The 19,098-nt window shown below is 35.9% G+C and overlaps 3 protein-coding genes across 6 annotated transcripts; 2 read left to right on the forward strand and 1 right to left on the reverse strand.

Annotated features, from left to right (window-relative positions):
- The first annotated feature begins 1,768 nt into the window (after window positions 1-1,768).
- Window positions 1,769-4,933, forward strand: LOC106402670 (putative pentatricopeptide repeat-containing protein At1g68930). Of its 3 annotated transcripts, none has more exons than XM_022705046.2 (4): window positions 1,769-4,206; window positions 4,291-4,416; window positions 4,731-4,780; window positions 4,907-4,933. In XM_022705046.2, exon 1 carries the CDS (start codon window positions 1,831-1,833, stop codon window positions 4,066-4,068), a length of 2,238 nt encoding a protein of 745 aa, XP_022560767.2. In that variant the 5' UTR covers window positions 1,769-1,830; the 3' UTR covers window positions 4,069-4,206; window positions 4,291-4,416; window positions 4,731-4,780; window positions 4,907-4,933. The 3 variants fall into 3 exon arrangements, with proteins under 3 accessions (XP_022560767.2, XP_048617196.1, XP_022560766.2); XM_048761239.1 differs by having other exon boundaries at window positions 4,294-4,416; XM_022705045.2 differs by lacking the exons at window positions 4,731-4,780; window positions 4,907-4,933 and having other exon boundaries at window positions 4,294-4,647.
- On the reverse strand, window positions 4,932-9,992 carry LOC106402669 (putative U-box domain-containing protein 42). Of its 2 annotated transcripts, none has more exons than XM_013843448.3 (4): window positions 8,801-9,992; window positions 7,244-8,668; window positions 6,837-7,146; window positions 4,932-6,717 (listed from the first exon to the last, which is right to left on the reverse strand). In XM_013843448.3, the coding sequence occupies exons 1-4, from the start codon at window positions 8,804-8,806 to the stop codon at window positions 5,105-5,107; spliced, it is 3,354 nt and encodes a 1,117-aa protein (XP_013698902.2). In that variant the 5' UTR covers window positions 8,807-9,992; the 3' UTR covers window positions 4,932-5,104. The 2 variants fall into 2 exon arrangements, with proteins under 2 accessions (XP_013698902.2, XP_013698903.2); XM_013843449.3 differs by having other exon boundaries at window positions 8,809-9,990.
- Window positions 9,993-11,596: 1,604 nt separating this feature from the next.
- On the forward strand, window positions 11,597-16,463 carry LOC106403501. Its single transcript, XM_013844324.3, has 3 exons — window positions 11,597-12,331; window positions 12,497-12,591; window positions 12,870-16,463. Exons 1-3 carry the CDS (start codon window positions 11,648-11,650, stop codon window positions 13,228-13,230), a joined length of 1,140 nt encoding a protein of 379 aa, XP_013699778.1. The 5' UTR covers window positions 11,597-11,647; the 3' UTR covers window positions 13,231-16,463.
- The last annotated feature ends 2,635 nt before the right edge of the window (window positions 16,464-19,098 follow it).

The following is a 19,098-nucleotide window of genomic DNA, read 5'->3' on the forward strand; positions in this document are numbered from 1 at the left end:
ATGCTTCAAAATACACTATTAAGATGTCTCATCCTCCAAAAATAAGAATCATCAAACAGTAAAACATAACTATTTTTTGTATTTTATTTTTGATATATTTGATTACAGATTATTTTAGTGTTCTTAATTATTTTTTAATTTTAATTTTTTGCTTATTTGATAATTATTAATTTTAAGTATAAGTAAATGAACAATGTGAGTTACATTTTTAGCGTGGCGAATAAGTAAATTACTTTCAAAATTTAATGTGTTAGTAATTTTTTTTTGGTCATCATGTGTTAATAAAAATAGTTGGTTTAAAATGTAAGCTAGATTTTGACACGCACTTCCGTGCGGATTTTTTATATTTTATAAATGTATAATTTGATATTATTACAAATATTTTAAATATATAATTTCCAGTTTTAGTGTTATATATTGTGTAACTCTATAATATTATTATTTATATTTCTTATTCAGAATTATTAATATATAGTAATTTGTTTAGTACATTTTACTTTGTTATTAATTTTTATTACTTACTAATATATTTTTGAGTTAAGTACAATGAAATAGCAATCTGAAATAATCAAATAGAAAATCTCCTTTAAAATATATTTTTCTTCAATTTATACATTTTGCATATAATACATTTTAAAATTTGTTTATTTATATTATAGAAAAGATATACGTTTAAGATATTTTATATTTACATGTTCTGTTTATAAAATATACTTTAACATGTCATTTTAGTATTTTACAGAATTTATAAGTAAATAAACTAATTTGTTTAAATAATATAGCCCTATTATTTTAGTAAATTTTATACATAGTAGCATCTCTCATATTATTTCATATTATTTTAGTAAATTTTATTGATATAGGATATATATTTTTAGATGTTATTATATTAAGTTTTTTTTCTTATTAAATTAAGATTTCAAAGTATTAGATTACTTTAATTTTTACAACATAGTTTATTTTTTCGTGTTGCATTTCAAAAAGTTATTCTTTATCATCCATGACTTTATCTTTTGTAAAATTTAAAATATTATCATTTTTAGTTTGAATATTTATTTTCAAAATTGTATATTTTGTCAAGAAAAATTTGAAAAATTACAAAACTATTTTTGAGTTTGGAAGATTACATGAATTTTGAAATTGTTTTTATTAATCTATTAATATATTATTTAATAAAAATATTTGAATTTTGGTAAGATTTTTTAAATGTCTCTCAACTGATTTTGTTATAATTAAAATTTGATATGCATGTCATTAATATTTTAATGAACTATTAAAATTTCATAGTGTTCTAATAACATATTTTTAAAATAGTATATGAACTAAAAGTTAGTTCATTTAGTTCATATACTATTATAAATTTTGTATATAAACATTTTTAAACAATGTATTGTTGAGAGTTAAAAAAAAAGATAATATATAGTTGTAGATATAAAAGTTTAACCTATGTTAACAAATTTATTTTTGTACCAAAATATTATATAGCTTACTATGATGAATGATAATTTATTTAAACGAAACTATTTAAAAATAAAATAGGTCAATTTACCTATTTAATATAATTTGTCATATATTAATTTTATCATTTTTTGGTCATCATGTGTTAATAAAACTATGGTTTATAATGTCAGTGTTTGAACACCTGAGTTTAAATTTTTTTGATGATTTAAAATACAATTTTCCATATAAAAATACGATATAACAAAAAAAAAACAAGTTATTATTTTCAATTTTTAGTACCATCAAAAAGTACCATGAAAATATACTTAATTTTATTTAGCGTGGCCAGTTTAAACTTTAAAACGTCCAATAAAGTGAGCAGGACAGACAATGGCGTCGAACTACTACTCTGCTCAGATAAAGCAATGCCTTGAGTTCGGAACTAGAAACCAAAGCCGCCACTTGAAAACCATCCACGGACACATCATCAAAACCCTTCTCTATCCAGAGACAATCCTACATAACAAAATTATCCACGCGTATGCGAAAATCAGAAACTCAACTTATGCTCGCCGAGTGTTCGACGGAATTCCCCAACCAAACCTCTACTCCTGGAACAGTCTCCTCATGGCCTATTCTCAATCCGGGCATCATCTCTCAGAGATGGAACATACCTTCAAGAGGCTTCCAGATCGTGATGGTGTCTCCTGGAACTTGCTAATCTCCGGCTACTCCCTGAGTGGGCTTGTGGGTGAAGCCGTCAAGGCTTATAACACGATGATGAAAGATGGGTCTGGTGATTTTTTGACGAGGGTTAGTGTGATGACAATGCTGAAACTTTGTTCCGACAATGGGCGTGTTGGTTTGGGGAAGCAAGTTCACGTGCAGGTTGTGAAACGTGGGTTTGAGTCTTATCTTTTAGTCGGGAGCGCGTTGATGGATATGTATGCTAAAGTTGGTTGCATCTCTGATGCAAAGACGGTTTTCTACGGTTTAGAGGATAGAAACACGGTTATGTACAATTCGCTGATGGGAGGGTTGCTTGCGAGTGGAATGGTCGAAGATGCTAAGAAGCTGTTTCAAGGGATGGAGAAAGATTCAGTCTCTTGGACAGCTATGATCAAAGGGCTTTCTCAAAACGGACTGGAGAAGGAGGCTATAGAGTTTTTCAGAGGGATGAAGATGGAAGGGTTGGCGATGGATCAGTTTACGTTTGGGAGTGTGCTACCTGCTTGTGGGGCATTAGGAGCGATAGAGGAAGGGAAAAAGATTCATGCTTGTGTGATCAGGACCAATTTTCAGGATAACATATACGTAGGGAGTGCTCTCGTTGACATGTACTGCAAGTGTAAGTGTATAGACTACGCAAAGACGGTTTTTGATGGGATGAGGCAGAAGAATGTTGTGTCTTGGACAGCGATGGTTGTGGGTTATGGCCAGAGCGGTCGTGCTGAAGAAGCTGTTAAAATGTTTTTGGAAATGCAAAGAAGTGGAGTTGAACCGGATCATTATACTCTGGGACAAGCGATCAGCGCGTGTGCCAAGATATCTAGCTTAGAAGAAGGCTCCCAGTTTCATGGAAAAGCTGTAGTGTCTGGCTTTGCACATTACGTCATCGTTTCAAACTCGCTGGTGACTCTGTATGGAAAATGTGGGAACATCGATGATTCCACTAAGCTGTTCAACGAGATGAGTTTCAGGGATGAAGTCTCTTGGACCGCGATGGTTTCCGCGTATGCTCAATTTGGAAGAGCCATCGAGGCTATTGATTTGTTTGACAGAATGGTACAACATGGACTAAAACCTGATGGAGTGACATTGACAGGTGTTATCTCAGCTTGTAGTAGAGCAGGGCTAGTGGAGAAAGGACAGAGATATTTCGAGTTAATGACAAATGAATATGGAATAGTACCGAGTAATGGTCACTATTCTTGCATGATCGATCTCTTCAGCCGATCTGGAAGGTTAGAGGAAGCCATGAGTTTCATTAATGGGATGCCTTCTCCCCCAGATGCGATTGGTTGGATTACTTTACTCAGTGCATGTAGAAACAAAGGTAACTTGGAAATAGGTAAACGGGCGGCTGAATCACTCATAGAACTAGACCCTCACCATCCTGCTGGCTATACCTTACTATTAAGCATATATGCTTCTAAAGGGAAATGGGATTGTGTGGCGCAGTTGAGGCGAGAGATGAGAGAGAAGAATGTGAGAAAAGAACCAGGACAGAGCTGGATCAAGTGGAAAGGGAAACTGCACAGTTTCTCAGCGGATGACGAGTCAAGTCCATACTTAGATCAGATATACGCTAAGCTCGAGGAACTGAACCAAAAAATCATAGAAGATGGTTATAAGCCTGATACTAGTTTTGTTCAGCATGATGTTGAGGAAGCAGTTAAAACAAAGATGCTGAACTATCACAGTGAAAGACTCGCCATTGCTTTTGGGTTAATATTTGTACCCTCTGGCCTACCTATCAGAGTAGGGAAAAACCTTAGAGTGTGTGTGGATTGCCATATTGCCACTAAACATATCTCCAGAGTCACTGGTAGAGAGATAATTGTTAGAGATGCTGTTAGGTTTCACCGTTTTAAAGATGGAACTTGCTCATGCGGAGACTTCTGGTAGGCATGATGATTCCTCACTGCGAATCTGACAAAATCAGAACAGAGTAGGGAAGTTTCAGTTGTTCTGCAAGCTCGAATGCTTGGAATAGGAGCCGCTCCATCACCTACCTGAAGACTTTAACAGATAGAAGAGGAACAAGTAAGACTTTCTCACTTTGCTTACACTATGCTCTCGGTTTCTGATCCTAGACTTCTCATTTTATTGATGCTGATACAATGTCAGCAGGATTCTAAAGCTGATCAGTTAACTGCACGGAGCTCCAGTTGAGTGAATTGGCCAAGAGATTACAACAAGGCGCATCCATATATAGTTCAGCTACAAGATTGAAAAAGATGGAGAGCATAGATGGTAAGACCTAGCTGGATTTATGATGGCGATACAAGAATCCGTTTTGGCTACCAGAGAAACTATAGATGATGTAGTACCTAGTGGTCAAGGGCTTGCTAAAGATTTTTTTCTACTTAACGTTGGATTTAGATAATCAAATTGAATTTCCTAAGATGCTTGACAACTTAATAACATTTTTCGATCATTTTATTTATTCGACTACAAATGATATATGTTATCATTTTATTTTGATTTTTTTATTCTAGCAAAGACAGAACCATATAAAAAGCTTGCATTATATAGTCTACTGATTTCTGTGGAAATTAATGTGACAGAGCTTTTAGCCACTCGAGGCATCCAATGTTGAAGGGAAAAGAGATAAAAGGTAACTTTCTTAGCAAATTGTTGAAGCTTAAGGAAGCACTTCTTCCTCTTATCAAATGCTCATTGGTGAGCATGTTTTGGTTTGACAATAGACAAACTTTGAACCCTTTTCTTACTTTCGTCGCAGACTATGGCCCAAGAGGGTTCACAACAGGAAAAAAGAGGTGAGACCTATGCATATATATAAATTGACAATCTGGCTGTCACGAGGATGTCAAGTTAAAAATCTCCGTTATTGGTGTGTGACAACAACGTAAAATCACTTTCAAACTGAAAAATATATACACTGAGTACAAAGAGAGGAATAAATCATAATAGTCAGGCCCTACGGGGTTTCAGATGTCACTCTTTCTGTCATATAGACAGAGAAACTTGGCATCTTGTCCAAACGCCTCAAGATATTTTCTGCCATCTGCCTTGTGTTACCATCTCCACGATGAAAGGCGCTAACCAACATACCTGACAGCATCCTATCTTGTGATATGCCAAATGCATACCTTTGTCCACCTCTAATTAAGAACTTGTCAATCATCCAAAACGCTTTTTGCAGTAGAGACTCTTTCTTGTGTTCTTTGACCGCATTTATAATGAGTTCTACTGCATTCATTCCACTCAGCATGTTTAAACTCTGCTCCACATCAACTTTGTCATCCAATAGCGTGCATATAGCTGATAGTGCTGACTCCACTACCTCCGTTTTATCACTCTGCAAACATGCTAGCAGCTTTGTGACTGCATTTGCTTCAACCAAGCAAAACGTGGCTTTTGCAGAACATACCCCTCTGTGGATTGCGCATGTCTCTACTTGCTTCTTTTTAGATGAACGTAGTGAGAAGGACCTAGGCATACTCAATGATCCCATGAACTTCGTGTTCCTAACTTGTGGTGCCCTTGATAAATTCATAGTTGTAGATGATAGATTTTCTAATCCAGTCGCTGATAACCTTTGAACTTCATCGCTTGATGTTTTCATCAATAAATCAGCAAACACTGATGTCAAATCATGGTTTTTGGCTAGGTACATCATTTGAGGCTCATACAGTGTAGTTGTGAATCTCACTAAGATGCCAACGAGACCTTCGAGGAAATCAGTTGCGTACCTGCTTGTTCGCGTTCCACTTCTCTGAATCAGATGGATTGCATGCAGGATTTCAGACACTATGCTCTCGTTGACAAGTGCTAGGTTAAGAGTCAGATTTTGGTGAGGCAGTTTAGCAAGTAACTTGGCTGAAACAGCATGTTTCTCCGTTATCAGATTTGCTTCTGCTGGGCACTGGATAAGATTCTCTGGCTGGCCTCTCGTTTTACATAGTCTCTCCGATAGCGTATGACCGATGAAGGGTGTAAGTGCAATGAGAAGCTTCAAGGCTCCAACCCCCAATTCTTCATGAGGATTGTTGATGAGTTCTATCATGGCAAAGCTTGCATCGGTTTCTTTGATCACCGAGACAATAGTTGCCATTGCTCTGGGTGATTTAGACAAGGATAGAAGAATCCTGATCAAATCAATATTTAGATCATCTGGGCTTGAGTTTTTGAGCATTTGGATGATGTTGTATACAAAGTAATCCGAGCCTAGCGTGTGGCCTGTGGTATTCACCTCAAATGTCTCATGCTCCACCCCAGATTCTAGTATGTTTGCAAGTATTGTAGCAGCTTCGTTCCTGGAGTTCATCAGATCACTGAACATCCGCTTGGTGAAAATCTCTTCAACCATGATCTTGATGATGCCTACTTCTACCAGTATTTGCTTGTTGGGGTGATACAATGAGATATGAGCAAGAGCTTTGAAAGCGGCTCTTCTAGCCTCGATGTTTTCACTTTGCACCAGCCTGAGGAGCGCAGGGCAAGCCTTCTCAGCTACATTAATCTTCTTCTCATGTCCAATATCAATTTCTACAAGGTATGCAGCCATTACCACCTGCGTCTCTTCACTCCCTGCATTAACAAGCCTTATGTTTAGATGAAGTCCAAATATATAGTTCCAACATAAACTGATGCATCATTATTGTTGATCATTTCACTGCAGGTTTATGCTTGTATAAGTTAGGAATTACCTTCGGCTAGATGAATGAGAAGAGGTTCTAAGAGCCCACTCTCTGCCATTTGCTTGATATTGTGAGGGAACTTCTCTAGATTTTTTAAGATTTGGTCTGCTGTTTCAGACGCAAAGGCATCCGACTCTTCGTTGTACTTTGAGGTAACTAGCATCAATATTGCCCCTGTAGCATTCCCAATCTTCTTACATGCATGTTGAGATTTCGAAAGCTCAAGCAGTAAGGCTAGTGCTGCATGTCTTACAGTCTGGTGACTGCTTCCCAAAAATTTGATCACGCATGACATAGCTAACGTATTCACAATCATTTCCTGTAAGATAACTTTGAGATATAAAAAAAAACATTGAAACAGGAACTAGCTGTGTCTAAAATGCAACTTTAAGTAGTGTAAATGAAAGAGGTCGAACCTTTCCTTCATCAGTGTCTTCATCTGCTAGTGTCTTTAACAATTGTAGCAGTTCATACCTCACATCTTTACTTCTGTACGATAGGTATCTGTCAAGCAACTGAATGATCCCAGCTTCACGGACTTTTAACTTGTTGTACTCTTTCCCTTCACAGGTCATTTGCAGATCCCTTAATGCATCGATAACCATGCTTTCTGAACCGCCTAAGGATAAAGCTGCGTGAGCCACCTTGATTCTTGCTGCCTCGTTTCGCACTTTCCATTCTCCAATGATGGTTTTCAAGACAAGATTGGGACTTAATCCGGTTGTCAACTTTTGCCCTGTGACCGGACAGCTAATCTCGTCCGAGTCTCCAAATTTGTCAAACCACTCTGTCACTGCTTGTCTTTCGCAGGTTACTCCTGTTTCAGTGGTGACTGGATCTTCCATTACTTCTTTGGTCAACGGGCAGATGAATGCTTGGTATGGTGGCTCCATGAACTGTGTCACCTGTGGTAACATTGACAAGGATTCGCTAAGAGTTCCGTACTTTCTCTGCCTGCTGCTAACGTTCGTGCTCCGGATTGAGATATCTGGTATCTCGCTCATTTGTGATTGTGATTCACTCTGAGTTCCATACTTTCTCTGGATGCTGCTAACATATGTGCTCTGGCTAGGGATATCAACTATCTCGCTCATTTGTGATTGTGATTCACTCTGAGTTCCATACTTTCTCTGGCTGCTGCTAACAATTGTGCTCTGGCTTGGTATATCTGGTATCTCGCTCATTTGTGATTCACTCAGATCCCCATACTTTCTCTGGCTGCTAACGTATGTGCTCTGGCTTGGGATATCTGGTTGTGATTCACTCAGGTAACTTGCATAGGAAACTTCAGGATCACTAGGATAGAGATCTGTCTCTATTTGCTCCTCTGACACCAACTCCTCCTGTGTCCGCCTCTCAGAAATTTTCTGCTGAATATTCTGTAAAATCTCACTCTTACTACCATCTCCAATGTTAGCATTCTGCATCTCATTTGAAAGAGACTGGACAACCACTCCTATGTATTCTTCCTCGTCGATTATCGCTTCAGGTATGGACTGCAGAGTTTCACCAATCTGCTTCACAACGCCTTGAAAGCCTGCCTCAATGCTTGTCAGATCAGTGGTTGATTCTGGTCCGTTGCTTTCTTGAGTTATCTCGAGGAGGTACTTGGCTGCTTCTATACTCTCGGATAGTGATTCAATCACATCCGTTGGACATGTGATGGAACTCTCTCCTGTCTGTATCTCCATTAGCACCACTGAGACTCGATAAAAGTAGCATGCACATTCAAGGAAGCACCCTGTTTCTGATTTTAAGAGCTCCAAAGATCTGATTACTTCGGAAATGGACCCCAACAACGATCCAATCAATGTATCATTTGTAGTTATATCTTCTTGGGTCTGAGATTATATTGCACAGATAAGGAAAAGGGTGAGAGATTTGATTGGTTTGAGAAATTGATATGATTCAAGAAAATAATGATTTTTGAAGGTGCAAAAGGAAACAAGACAAGATTGAAAAAGAGTTCTTACCGACATACCATTTGTTCAAGGCTGGTTTTGTCTCACTCTGATTACCAATTCTCTGATCTAGCAAACGACTTCAAGGAAACACTTGGTCCTCTGTTTCATGGGAGAAGTTGGAACCCACTAAAGGTAAATTTGTTGTGCTGATGATGATGGAGGAGACGACTTTTTTAGCAGTTAGTGGGGACACAGTCATATTGCATAGGACTCTGTAAAGAAGTTGAAGTATTCAAATCAGAGAGTCCTTTATTCAAGTCTTACCTTGTTCGTCCATACAAAGCACCAAACATAATCGTTCCAAAAAATATTTATCAGGATTTGGTTGACTTTTTTTTTTGGCTCTTCTTGCACTTAACTTCTTCAGATTGGTCGGACCACACGCCCGGGTAAGTGAAGATGGTGAGAAAGGAGATTCAGCTCAGCCTCTTGTTGTTCCAATTCGGACTGTAGTTTTTTATTTTTGACATATTCGTAATAAGTGTACTTTCTTTAAATAAAAGAAGGATTTGGTAGGTCACTTTCAATGTCATTGTCTTTGTTTTAAGGGTTTTGTTTGTTTAATGTAAGAAGAAGAAGAAGAAAAAGAAAAGTCTTTTGGAATTGGTAAGATGTGCACATTTATTTTTCAATTTGTTACAGTTGTGCAGAATTATATATGCTATGGTCGTTGGTTCTTGCTTGACACTTGAGGATAAGATATTCACATCTTTGACTTATCACGTAGAACCTCTATAAATTAATAATGTTGGACTTTAAAATTTTATTAATTTATAGAGATATTAATTTACAAAAAAAAAAATTCAGATTTTTTTCTATTTTTAAATTTTTTTATTAATAAATTAAGAAAATATTTGATTTTTTAACGTATATAAATTATTTAAATTTTAGAAATTTGACTTTCATATTATTTTATTATCTTATTTGATGTATATTTTTATGTTTCATATAATTGTTAGGTGGTTTTCGATATAATATTATTAAAATATATTAAAATATTAAAAAAATAGAAATATTTTCATTATAAATATAAAATCACCAACATAATGTTTAGTCTGTACTTATATAGAATAAGTATAGAGATAGATTATTAATTTATGATTTTAATGAGACTATATTTACATGAGAATTTTAAAAATATTATTATTTTATCGATTTGTGTCATATTTTACACCGGTCCAAGTTAGGACCAATGAAATTTATTAATTTATAGAAATTATTAATTTATCGAGTATTTAATTTATAGAGGTTCTACTGGGTTGCTTTTCTTCTCCGCTCTAGATACATAAAAAGATGTCACAATCAAACCTTCTAGATAAATTAAAGCTTATCAACATTAATAGAATAGATTCATCAACTTTCTTATCTTAAATCTTTGATTCAGAACAGCTTACAGAGCTAAGAAAAGAGTCTCGAGCATGTAATTCTCAGAAGATCTTGTTATTAACTCTAAGGTGGAAGGCAATGAATAAATGTAACAAGGCCAGACCATGACACAGTTTACTCATAATAAAAAAAAATGTTCTCAAAAGATATGCGCATTAAGCATTTTGGTCGTTTGCTAACATATATCATCTAATGAACCAATAGCATAAACATAAAACATTTTGGTGGCTTGCTAAGCATTTTCCATATAATGTTGATCCACAAACTAATCACACATAGGTATTCCACCCAAAGATGCAGACTTGGACTAGAGTGCTTACCCTGGATCAGGTCATATCAGAAGTGAGTATTTGACTGTGATGGAAAACATGAAGAGGCAAACTATGAAGAAAGAGTTATTTGAAATTATAGTGGTACTATTTAACATTTCGACCAAAAAAAGTTATAATAGTACTTGATATGCGGATTTCGTTTATAATATAGAAGGGAGAAGTTACAGAGTAAATTTTTAACTTTGATTACAGAAAACTTTTGACCAATAAGAGAGCGAATCAAAGTTTCATTGCAGATTTTTTTTTTTAAACTATAGCAATAAATTATTTTGTAGTGTGAGATGAAAAACAACAGCAGAGATTGTGAGAGCCTTTTCATGTGGTAAGACCAACACTGGTTTAAAGGCATCAAGTAACTCACTTTCTTATCTTCCTATAACCTTGGCAATCTGAGTCTCCATGAACACTGACTTTTACATTAACTTATCCACAAATATCTTCATCTCCTAAACTTTGGCAATCTGAGTTTGATTTTTAAAGTATAGGGGCCAACCGGCCATTTACAAGTAGTGGGGGTCTATTTAGAAATAACATAGAAATATAGGTGGGTTTTTCTGAGTTTTCTTCAGAAGCTATTTCCAAATATAGAAACTTTACATTTTCATGCATTTCCAATCAATGCGAGCTCTAAAGACAGAGCAGAGTTTGGTGAGTAGGGTTTTAATATTATTTTGGGCAAATCTCCAAAATAGCACATTTCTAAGTTTATATCACAAAAATAGCAATCCAAAACTAAAATGACCAAAATAGCATCTTTCTAAGTTTATCCTTTGAAAATTTTAATTTTTTAATTTTTCAAAATTTGAAATCTTATCCCCAAAACCTCATTTCTCAGCTCTAAACCCTAAACCCTAAACCCTAAACACTAAACCCTAAACCCTAAACCCTAAACCCTAAACCCTAAACCCTAAACTCTAAACCCTAAACCCTAAACCCTAAATCCTAAACCCTACCTTTTGACTCTAAACCCTAAGTTTGTAACTTTTGATAAAACATTAAGTGCTATTTTTGTGACTTTTGATCTTGAGTGCTAGTTTGAGAACAAAAACTTGATTTAGTGCTATTTTTGTCTTTTTCTCTATTATTTTCTTCGATTCTCTTCTCTCCAAAAAAAAAAGCAACTTAGGGTTCTTGAACAATGTCTCAGCTTTTCAGCCGAGTCTCCAAGAATCCTTCATCATTCCCAACCCGGAGCCTCTCTTCCCGGCGGTCCAATTTCTCGACGGTGACACCACCTTACCTCCTCCTCGGCAGCGACGTCGTCGGAGAGTCTCCCTGCGGCGGTAAACTCGTCGACTTTAACCTCTACGATCCAAAAACCCAAAAGCAAGTAAAGATCGAAAACCAGACTCTATCAAAAGAGCTCAATGAATCTAAGTGGATAGGCTCATCAAGAGGATGGTTAGCTTCGATGAACAAGAATGACTCAACCGTCCATCTTTCCAACATCATCAACCCCTTGAAGAAAACCATAACCTTACCTCCACTAACCAGAGACAAGTTCGAACATCTTGTCAATGTCTCCGTCTCCTCCTCTGACTGTTGTGTAGTCGCCGTCAAGTTCTACGGCTCTCGAGTGAGCCTTTGTCGACTCGGAGACTCGGAGTGGACTCGCGTAGACGTGCCTTGCCCATCTTTCCACTCTTCTACTGTCATTTACTCGGAGAGAGACGAGAGATTCTACTTGAACAACTGCAACCCTGACTACACCGGTCCAACCGATTTCACACCACCATCAAATCCCGGTTTACTCACTCCGGTTTGTGGCTACAAGAGGTTTCCCTTCACTAACTTTCTAGAGGAGACAGGACCGGCCCTGAGAGTTTGGAGGCCCAAGACCATTTAGTAAATGTTTCAAAAATTTGGGGGCCTAAAAAATTTTTTTTTACAAATTGGGGGCCTATTTACATATAAAAAAATTCAAAATTTTTGGGGGCCCAAGACGAATGTTTCATTGGGCTTGGCCCAGGGCCGGCCCTGAGAGGAGATGCCAGAGCATGAGAATGAAACGTGTCTCTCACGTTTCAAGATCCAACAGCAACTAGTCCAGTCATCTTCGGGCCAATCCTTCATTGTTTGTTGGTAATCTTTTCATTCTTACACTAAGAGCCGGTTCTAACCCTTACATTTTCTATATAAATGCCTCAATTTATGAAAATAATACTATATAAATTATTATTAAATTGTTTTTAAACCCTAAATTCTTTTTTTTTTAAATTACACATATATAATATAGATCTCTAAATTTATAAAAATAATATTATATAAACTATTATTAAATTTTTGGTGTAAAATATTATTATTAAATTGTCTATGGCTACCAAAATTTGAGATTCTCATATGTCGAATGTCGTTGTCAGGTTTGTGGAAAGATTTACAGACAAAGGTGAAGCTGCGCCGTGGGGAGACACGAGTTACGACAACAACAAGGAAGGCCTTTGCAAGAAGACACACAAGATCATGGTCTTTAGGCAAGACGAAGAGCAAGGTCTTGGTCCTCACACTGATGATATTGGCGATCTCTGCATTTTCTTGGGTGACAATGAAGCTTTTTGTCTCTCTGCCAAGGACTACCCTGGTCTTAACCCTAATTCGGTCTACTTTGGCGGCCATGGTTCCGGTTTTGGTATATGCGATCTCGCAACTCGCACCATCTCATATCTCTCTGGTTCTCCTCCACCATCAGGTCGCATGTTTTGGATTCCTCCCAGCTCCGCATAGGAGCTAGATGAAGGCATTTAGGTTATTTTTTTCATGTGGTTGATTTGGTGTTTTGAACTTATCTTTTCTAATTTATTAGGACTTCTGTGTCATCGTTTTGGCAAACATCACTGGTTGTCGAAATATGGTTTCATTATTAAATTTATTATTAATCCTAGTAATAGTATTGCTTTTCAAAGAAAGGTTAACCCCTCTTTATTTTACTTATTGATATTGTGCATTCCATTTTTCAACTTTCGGATATTGGATTCAAGAGGATTCCATTTCTCAGCTATTCCATGTTATCAGCTAGTGACTTGGTTAAAGTCATCCAGATGGTTGCATGGTTTAAACTAAGCTATTGATAAGTTATAAAATTATCATCCAAATGTTTAGTTGATTTGATTATCAAGCGAGATAAGGTCATATATATGTGAGTGTTTCGGCACTTATGATTTTAAGCTATGCCCCTTGAGGGCTCATAGTGGCTAAATGGTTATTTCCTCTGTTGTGATGTGGTCTTCGGTTCAGCTTAATCTCTCGGTTTGTATGTGATTACCGGTTTAGCAGCTGTGAGCTGGTTGAAGATGAGAAAGCGAGACGGTGACGGTTTGGAGGAGAATCTTCTAATGGGCTTCGGGTTTGTTAAACTCACAATATAACCCAGAGTGGTAGAGTTCTTAATCTGTGTACGATAACAAATTTATTATATTAATTAATGTGTAATAGTAGGATCACAAAATCACTGAAAAAAGTGAGACGCTCCCGGACACAGTAATCGAGACACCCATTATGACTTCCTTTTCTGGTGCCGGTCAAGGCGTTTCTCGCCGGCGCCGGGACTCACAGTTACCGGTTCACCTATGCCTCCTCTTCATAGCTATGTTCTTTTCATACTTTTTACTCTGTGTGTCACCGTTCATAAAGCTGTTATTATGCGGTGGAGGGAAGATCTGAAGCTCTATGCGACGGAGACAGATAAGAAGATTCATAGAACCACCTCTATCGGCCTCACTTGCCCTCTGGTTGGTCTTCATCAGCGTTGAGTCTGGAAGTTTTCTCCGCTGCTGCTGTTCAATGTTTTTCGGGTAAAAGCCCCGACGTTTTCTTTACGGGTGACTGTCGTACATCCTTGGGCGCCAGCGCTTCCTCTGTTCAAATTCCGGTGAGGACTCCATATTCTCAAAGAAGCCGTCTCTTCCTGTCTCCGGGAACCGACGAGCTCTTTCATCCACCGTTTGAGGCGCCCCTTACTCCATCCAACACCAGATCTGGAAGCAGCCCTTAGCTTGATCTGAAGAGTTTCAGAAGCTTCTTATCCCTCTCGTTTCCCACGATGATGATGCCTGCGTTTAGTCTCCTCTGTAGCTTGGTTGGCCGTCGACAAAGCAGTCTTGGTGATAGCTCCTTCAACGGCGGCGGCAAGTTCAGCCTAGGTTACGAGTGCATCTTGGGTCTTTCAGCTGACATTGGGTCTCATTTACCTTTCTTTTGGGCTTGGCCCACTAAACTTATGGTAAATGTCAGATTTTTTACTAGTCAACTAAAAAACAGAGTCGTGGTGAGAGACACGATTATATCATGTATGGTATTAAACTGTTTAACTAGATTTGTAAAGATTTTTGGTGGGTTCACCGACATCTGTGATTTGTACGCATTGCCATATATCTACTTCATGAAGAAATTATTGGTGGGTTCACCAAGTCATGTTCCATGTTCGATTTCATTCCCATACCTCCTTTCTATGAAAGAAGAAGACTTCTCGGCTTCTACATCGGGTAAGTGTTTCAGCTTTTACACCGTCTTGTTATCTTATGTAGCGGTCTGTACGGGGCCTGAAGATGCAAGCGAGACTACTTCGGTTTATCTGGTTGGTGAAAACTGGGTCTCAACGTCACTTCTGACTAACTTTCAGCTCTCCGGCTTTGTCGTGAAGCTCTTATCGACGCATTCAAGCTTTGCTTTGAATTTACTGTCATCTTCTCATGAAGACATATCTATTTTAGCTTCGTTTGCTTATGTAGTTTATGATTATAATTAAAGAGGATGTTTGATTCTCTCTAGTTGTACGGTTGTACCCAAAAACATTAGAGTTTAATGAAATTAAGTCGTGTTAAAAAAAAAAAAAAATTAATGTGTAATATCTCTGAACCCTGATTATTATTATTAACACATATAGAGTGTTTTCTTTTACTTTTTCTTTCTTAGATAACATCCCATTTTCGAACATAGAAACTAGAAAACCAAAACTAAAAATGTAATAAGTAAAAAACTTTATTTGGTCAAAGGTGATCCTTCTGAAACACTCACTCATTGCATGTGTCAATATCCGATCATCTGGTTCAACTATTGAAAGTCTTTTATATTATCTTAAAAATATGTAATCCTTATTATTTTATACGGCAGTGTCACAGCGAATATCAGGTGTAACAACAGTCTTTGATTTTCTGTATCATAAGAATATATGTATGTACAGTTCTTAATTGCATACACCAGAGCAAGTCTATACCAAAGCAAGTCTACCCCAGAGGTCCGAAGGCAACTGCATTAAAGTTAATGAAGCTTCATCATAAGCGATTAGGCGTCAATTACTCATTGATATTTACTACTATGAATTTTTAATAAATTTTTGGGATAATACTTATTACTACAACAACAACAACTTACCAGTAGTACATAAGAAGTTCTAAATACGATAGTGATGCGTTTATTTAAAAAGAAAAGTTCCACAGAAAAAAAAAATTGTAATAAGGAAATATAGCAGATATATATAACAATAAAATGAAAATATGTTGAATGAAGGCAACAATTAAATAAGAATATTAACTATAAGCTTTGTTAAATATTAAAGGTTGCTACTTCATGACTCATAGTGGTGAGGTTTCCTTTGTTGTAATGTGGTACTGAATTCAGCTCAGTGTCTCGGTTTGTTTATGATGTCCGGTTTAACAGTTGTGCTAGGTGAGTAATAAGTGAAAACATTTGTGGTTTGCTTCATAAATTAGAAAACCAAAACTAAAAATGTGACAAGCAAAAAAGTTTTCTTTGTTCAAACATAATCCCTTTTTTTTTTTTTTTTTTCAATGAAATGCCATTTATTAAGCTCACCACTCAAAGAATGATATAATTCACATTCTACACAGTTTTTAACCCAATCCAACTCGACAAACCAATGGATCAAAAACCAGTAATAGCCAAAATCGATCAAAGAACACAGAACGCATCTTTTTAAAAACCCTTATTGGGTTGGAGAGGCAAAGAATAAAGGTATGAAACCAAAAACAGGAAAAGACTATTTATGGAAATTTCCAAAGAAGCCATTAGGAACAGCAACTGGCTTTGGCTGTTTCGTCGGGAAAGGAGTCTGCATAACCGGATATTGGACGGGAGCGCTGTAAGGTTGCAGTAGACCCGTCGTGAACGGTTGGGAAACGCATAGCTGCAGCGGCTGGCCAGCTGCAACTACACCTTGATGCTTCAAGTATTGGACATGTGGTGCGGGAGAGCATAGGTGGAAGAGGCGGTGTTCCCTGAGAAACTGGTTGGACATACACAAGCTGTCCTGATCTCGCAGCCATTACCTGGCGTACAGTAGAAAGAGCATTTAGAAACATATACACCAAGTAGAGCTCCTACAGTGCAATTCATTATAAAAAACGTGAGTGTTTTGGATCTTCCATGCTTGAACAGATTGGTACGGAGAAGTGAATCTCTGCGGCTGTTCCGTGTTGTGGAAAGGGAACACCAACAGCATTTCTAGCAGTCAAATTTCCTTCCATATGGAACAAACTTGGAAGATGGAGATGTTTGGGGCATATAAGGGTTGGTTGTTCACAAGTTCTGGTTAAAAAGCTTCAGGGACAGGTAGCATGGGATTGTTGCTAGGTACATAAGCAATATTTCCAATGTCAGGCATAGCAGTAGGAGCTGGTGAAAGACGTTTTGTATGAGACGGAACACTCATTTTCATGGTGTCACTATCAGAGAACATATAGTTACTTGTTATTAAAATTTTATTCTTTATTTATTTAAAAAGATCAGTTTGGTGGAAATAGTATCCGTTGTGCTTGTTATTAATTGTTAGCAGAGCCACCAGCTGCATCAAAGAGGTGACGCTAAATTAATGTTCGTTCGTGATGTCCGGTTTAGCAGCTGTGAGCTGGTTGAAGATAAGAAAGTGAGACGGTGTCGTTTTGGAGGAGAATCTTCAATGGTCTAATAGGCTTCGGGTTTGATAACAAGTTTATAATATTAAGACTTTTTCTTGGGTTCACCCCCTAGGGTGAACCTTTAGGTTCACCAACCAATAGAAAGTTGTCATTTTAGATCTAGTATCTTTTAATTAAGGAAACAAAATAACTTGCCAAATTATATTATGCTTTTAAAATAAAAAATAAAAAATTAAATAAATAAAAATAACAATAGTTCTAAAAAAATATTATTTAAAAAAAATATTTATTTTTAAGATTTAGAGTTTAGTGTTTAAGATTTATAATTTAGAATTTATCCAAATGTTTAGTGTTTTTCCAAGGGTTTAGGGTTTACCTAAGGGTTTAGGGTTTACCCAAGGGTTTAGGGTTTACCCAAGGGTTTAAGGTTTTCCCAAGGGTTTAGGGTTTAGGATTAGAGTTTAGGGTTTAGTGTTTTGTTGACAACATGTTTAGTGTTTTTCCAAGGGTTTAGGGGTTTACCCAAGGATTTAGGGTTTACCCAAAGATTTAGGGTTTAGGATTTGAGTTTAGGGTTTAGTATTAAAGCTTAGGGTTTAGTGTTTTGTTGACAACATTTTTTTTTTTTTGAATTCGTTTTTTATATATTATTTTTATTTGTTTTTAAATTTTATTTTGAAAAAATAATATAATTTGCAAGTTATTTGGTTTCCTTAATTAAAAGATACTAGATTTAAAATGACAATTTTCTATTGGTTGGTGAACCTAAAGGTTCACCCTAGGGGGTGAACCCAAGAATAACTCTAATATTAATATGTATTATCTCTAACCTCCGACAGTTATATTATTAACACATTTATAAAGTTGTTTTTCCTCGGATAACATCCCATTTTCAAACATAGAAACTAGAAAACCACAACTAAAAATGTAATTACTCATTAAGTAAAGACTTTCTTTGGTATCTTACTAGAAACATTTAATACCAACTATATGATATCATATGATATTAACTAAAGCAAGGTGACTATTTATTATATATTATTTCCTTAAATAAAACATACGAAATTACCTAATGTGATTATGATATATATAGTAATTAATGATTTTAAATAATGAAGATTTGCTAATAATCTATATGCTTTCTATCATTTTTGTTTAATTCTTTACTATTAAAATAAATTACACAATTACATTAATCATATATTAAAAATTTAGATTTTTTTTGTATATGTTGTACTTTGAATTTTTCAAAACGAGTATAAATTACTAAAACTGTTAAAAGTCTCACATAAACTTTTGTGATCAATGTTTAAATTTTTTTCTATAATAAGATACAATGATAATAAAATCATATAAATAAATATTTTTATTTTAATAGGTGTTTATGTTAATATATATATATATATACTTCATATCGTTTAAATTTAATTATATATCATATACGATAGATAATATTGATTGTTTTGATTTATTTATTCTAAAATGATTGCGAATAAACAAGAGTGGTCATTTGATTTATATGTACAAGCCATTTTATTACATAATAGTAACTGATTTCTTAGTTATTTAATATATATAATTATTATTTTATTATTTCATAAGGCGCAGATTTTAACCTAAATATGTATCTCTTTAATAATTTTGAATCTTAAACATTTTCTAAATCTCATGCCAAAATAAAAAAAAGAAATGAGAATAAACTCAAAAATCAATATTTATA

The sequence above is a fragment of the Brassica napus genome, chromosome C6, assembly GCF_020379485.1.
Source record: "Brassica napus cultivar Da-Ae chromosome C6, Da-Ae, whole genome shotgun sequence".
Classification (NCBI taxonomy): Eukaryota; Viridiplantae; Streptophyta; class Magnoliopsida; order Brassicales; family Brassicaceae; genus Brassica; species Brassica napus.

Bases quoted from the DNA above. Each gene is read 5' to 3' on its own strand.
- LOC106402670 (XM_022705046.2), top strand. From the start codon at position 1,831: ATGGCGTCGAACTACTACTCTGCTCAGATAAAGCAATGCCTTGAGTTC.
- LOC106403501 (XM_013844324.3), top strand. From the start codon at position 11,648: ATGTCTCAGCTTTTCAGCCGAGTCTCCAAGAATCCTTCATCATTCCCA. The intron at 12,332-12,496 runs GTTTGGAGGCCC...CCCTGAGAGGAG, and splicing joins AGACAGGACCGGCCCTGAGA to ATGCCAGAGCATGAGAATGA. The intron at 12,592-12,869 runs GTAATCTTTTCA...TGTCGTTGTCAG, and splicing joins CAATCCTTCATTGTTTGTTG to GTTTGTGGAAAGATTTACAG.
- LOC106402669 (XM_013843448.3), bottom strand. The intron at 7,147-7,243 runs GTTCGACCTCTT...GTTATCTTACAG, and splicing joins AAGACACTGATGAAGGAAAG to GAAATGATTGTGAATACGTT. The intron at 6,718-6,836 runs GTAATTCCTAAC...TTGTTAATGCAG, and splicing joins TCTCATTCATCTAGCCGAAG to GGAGTGAAGAGACGCAGGTG.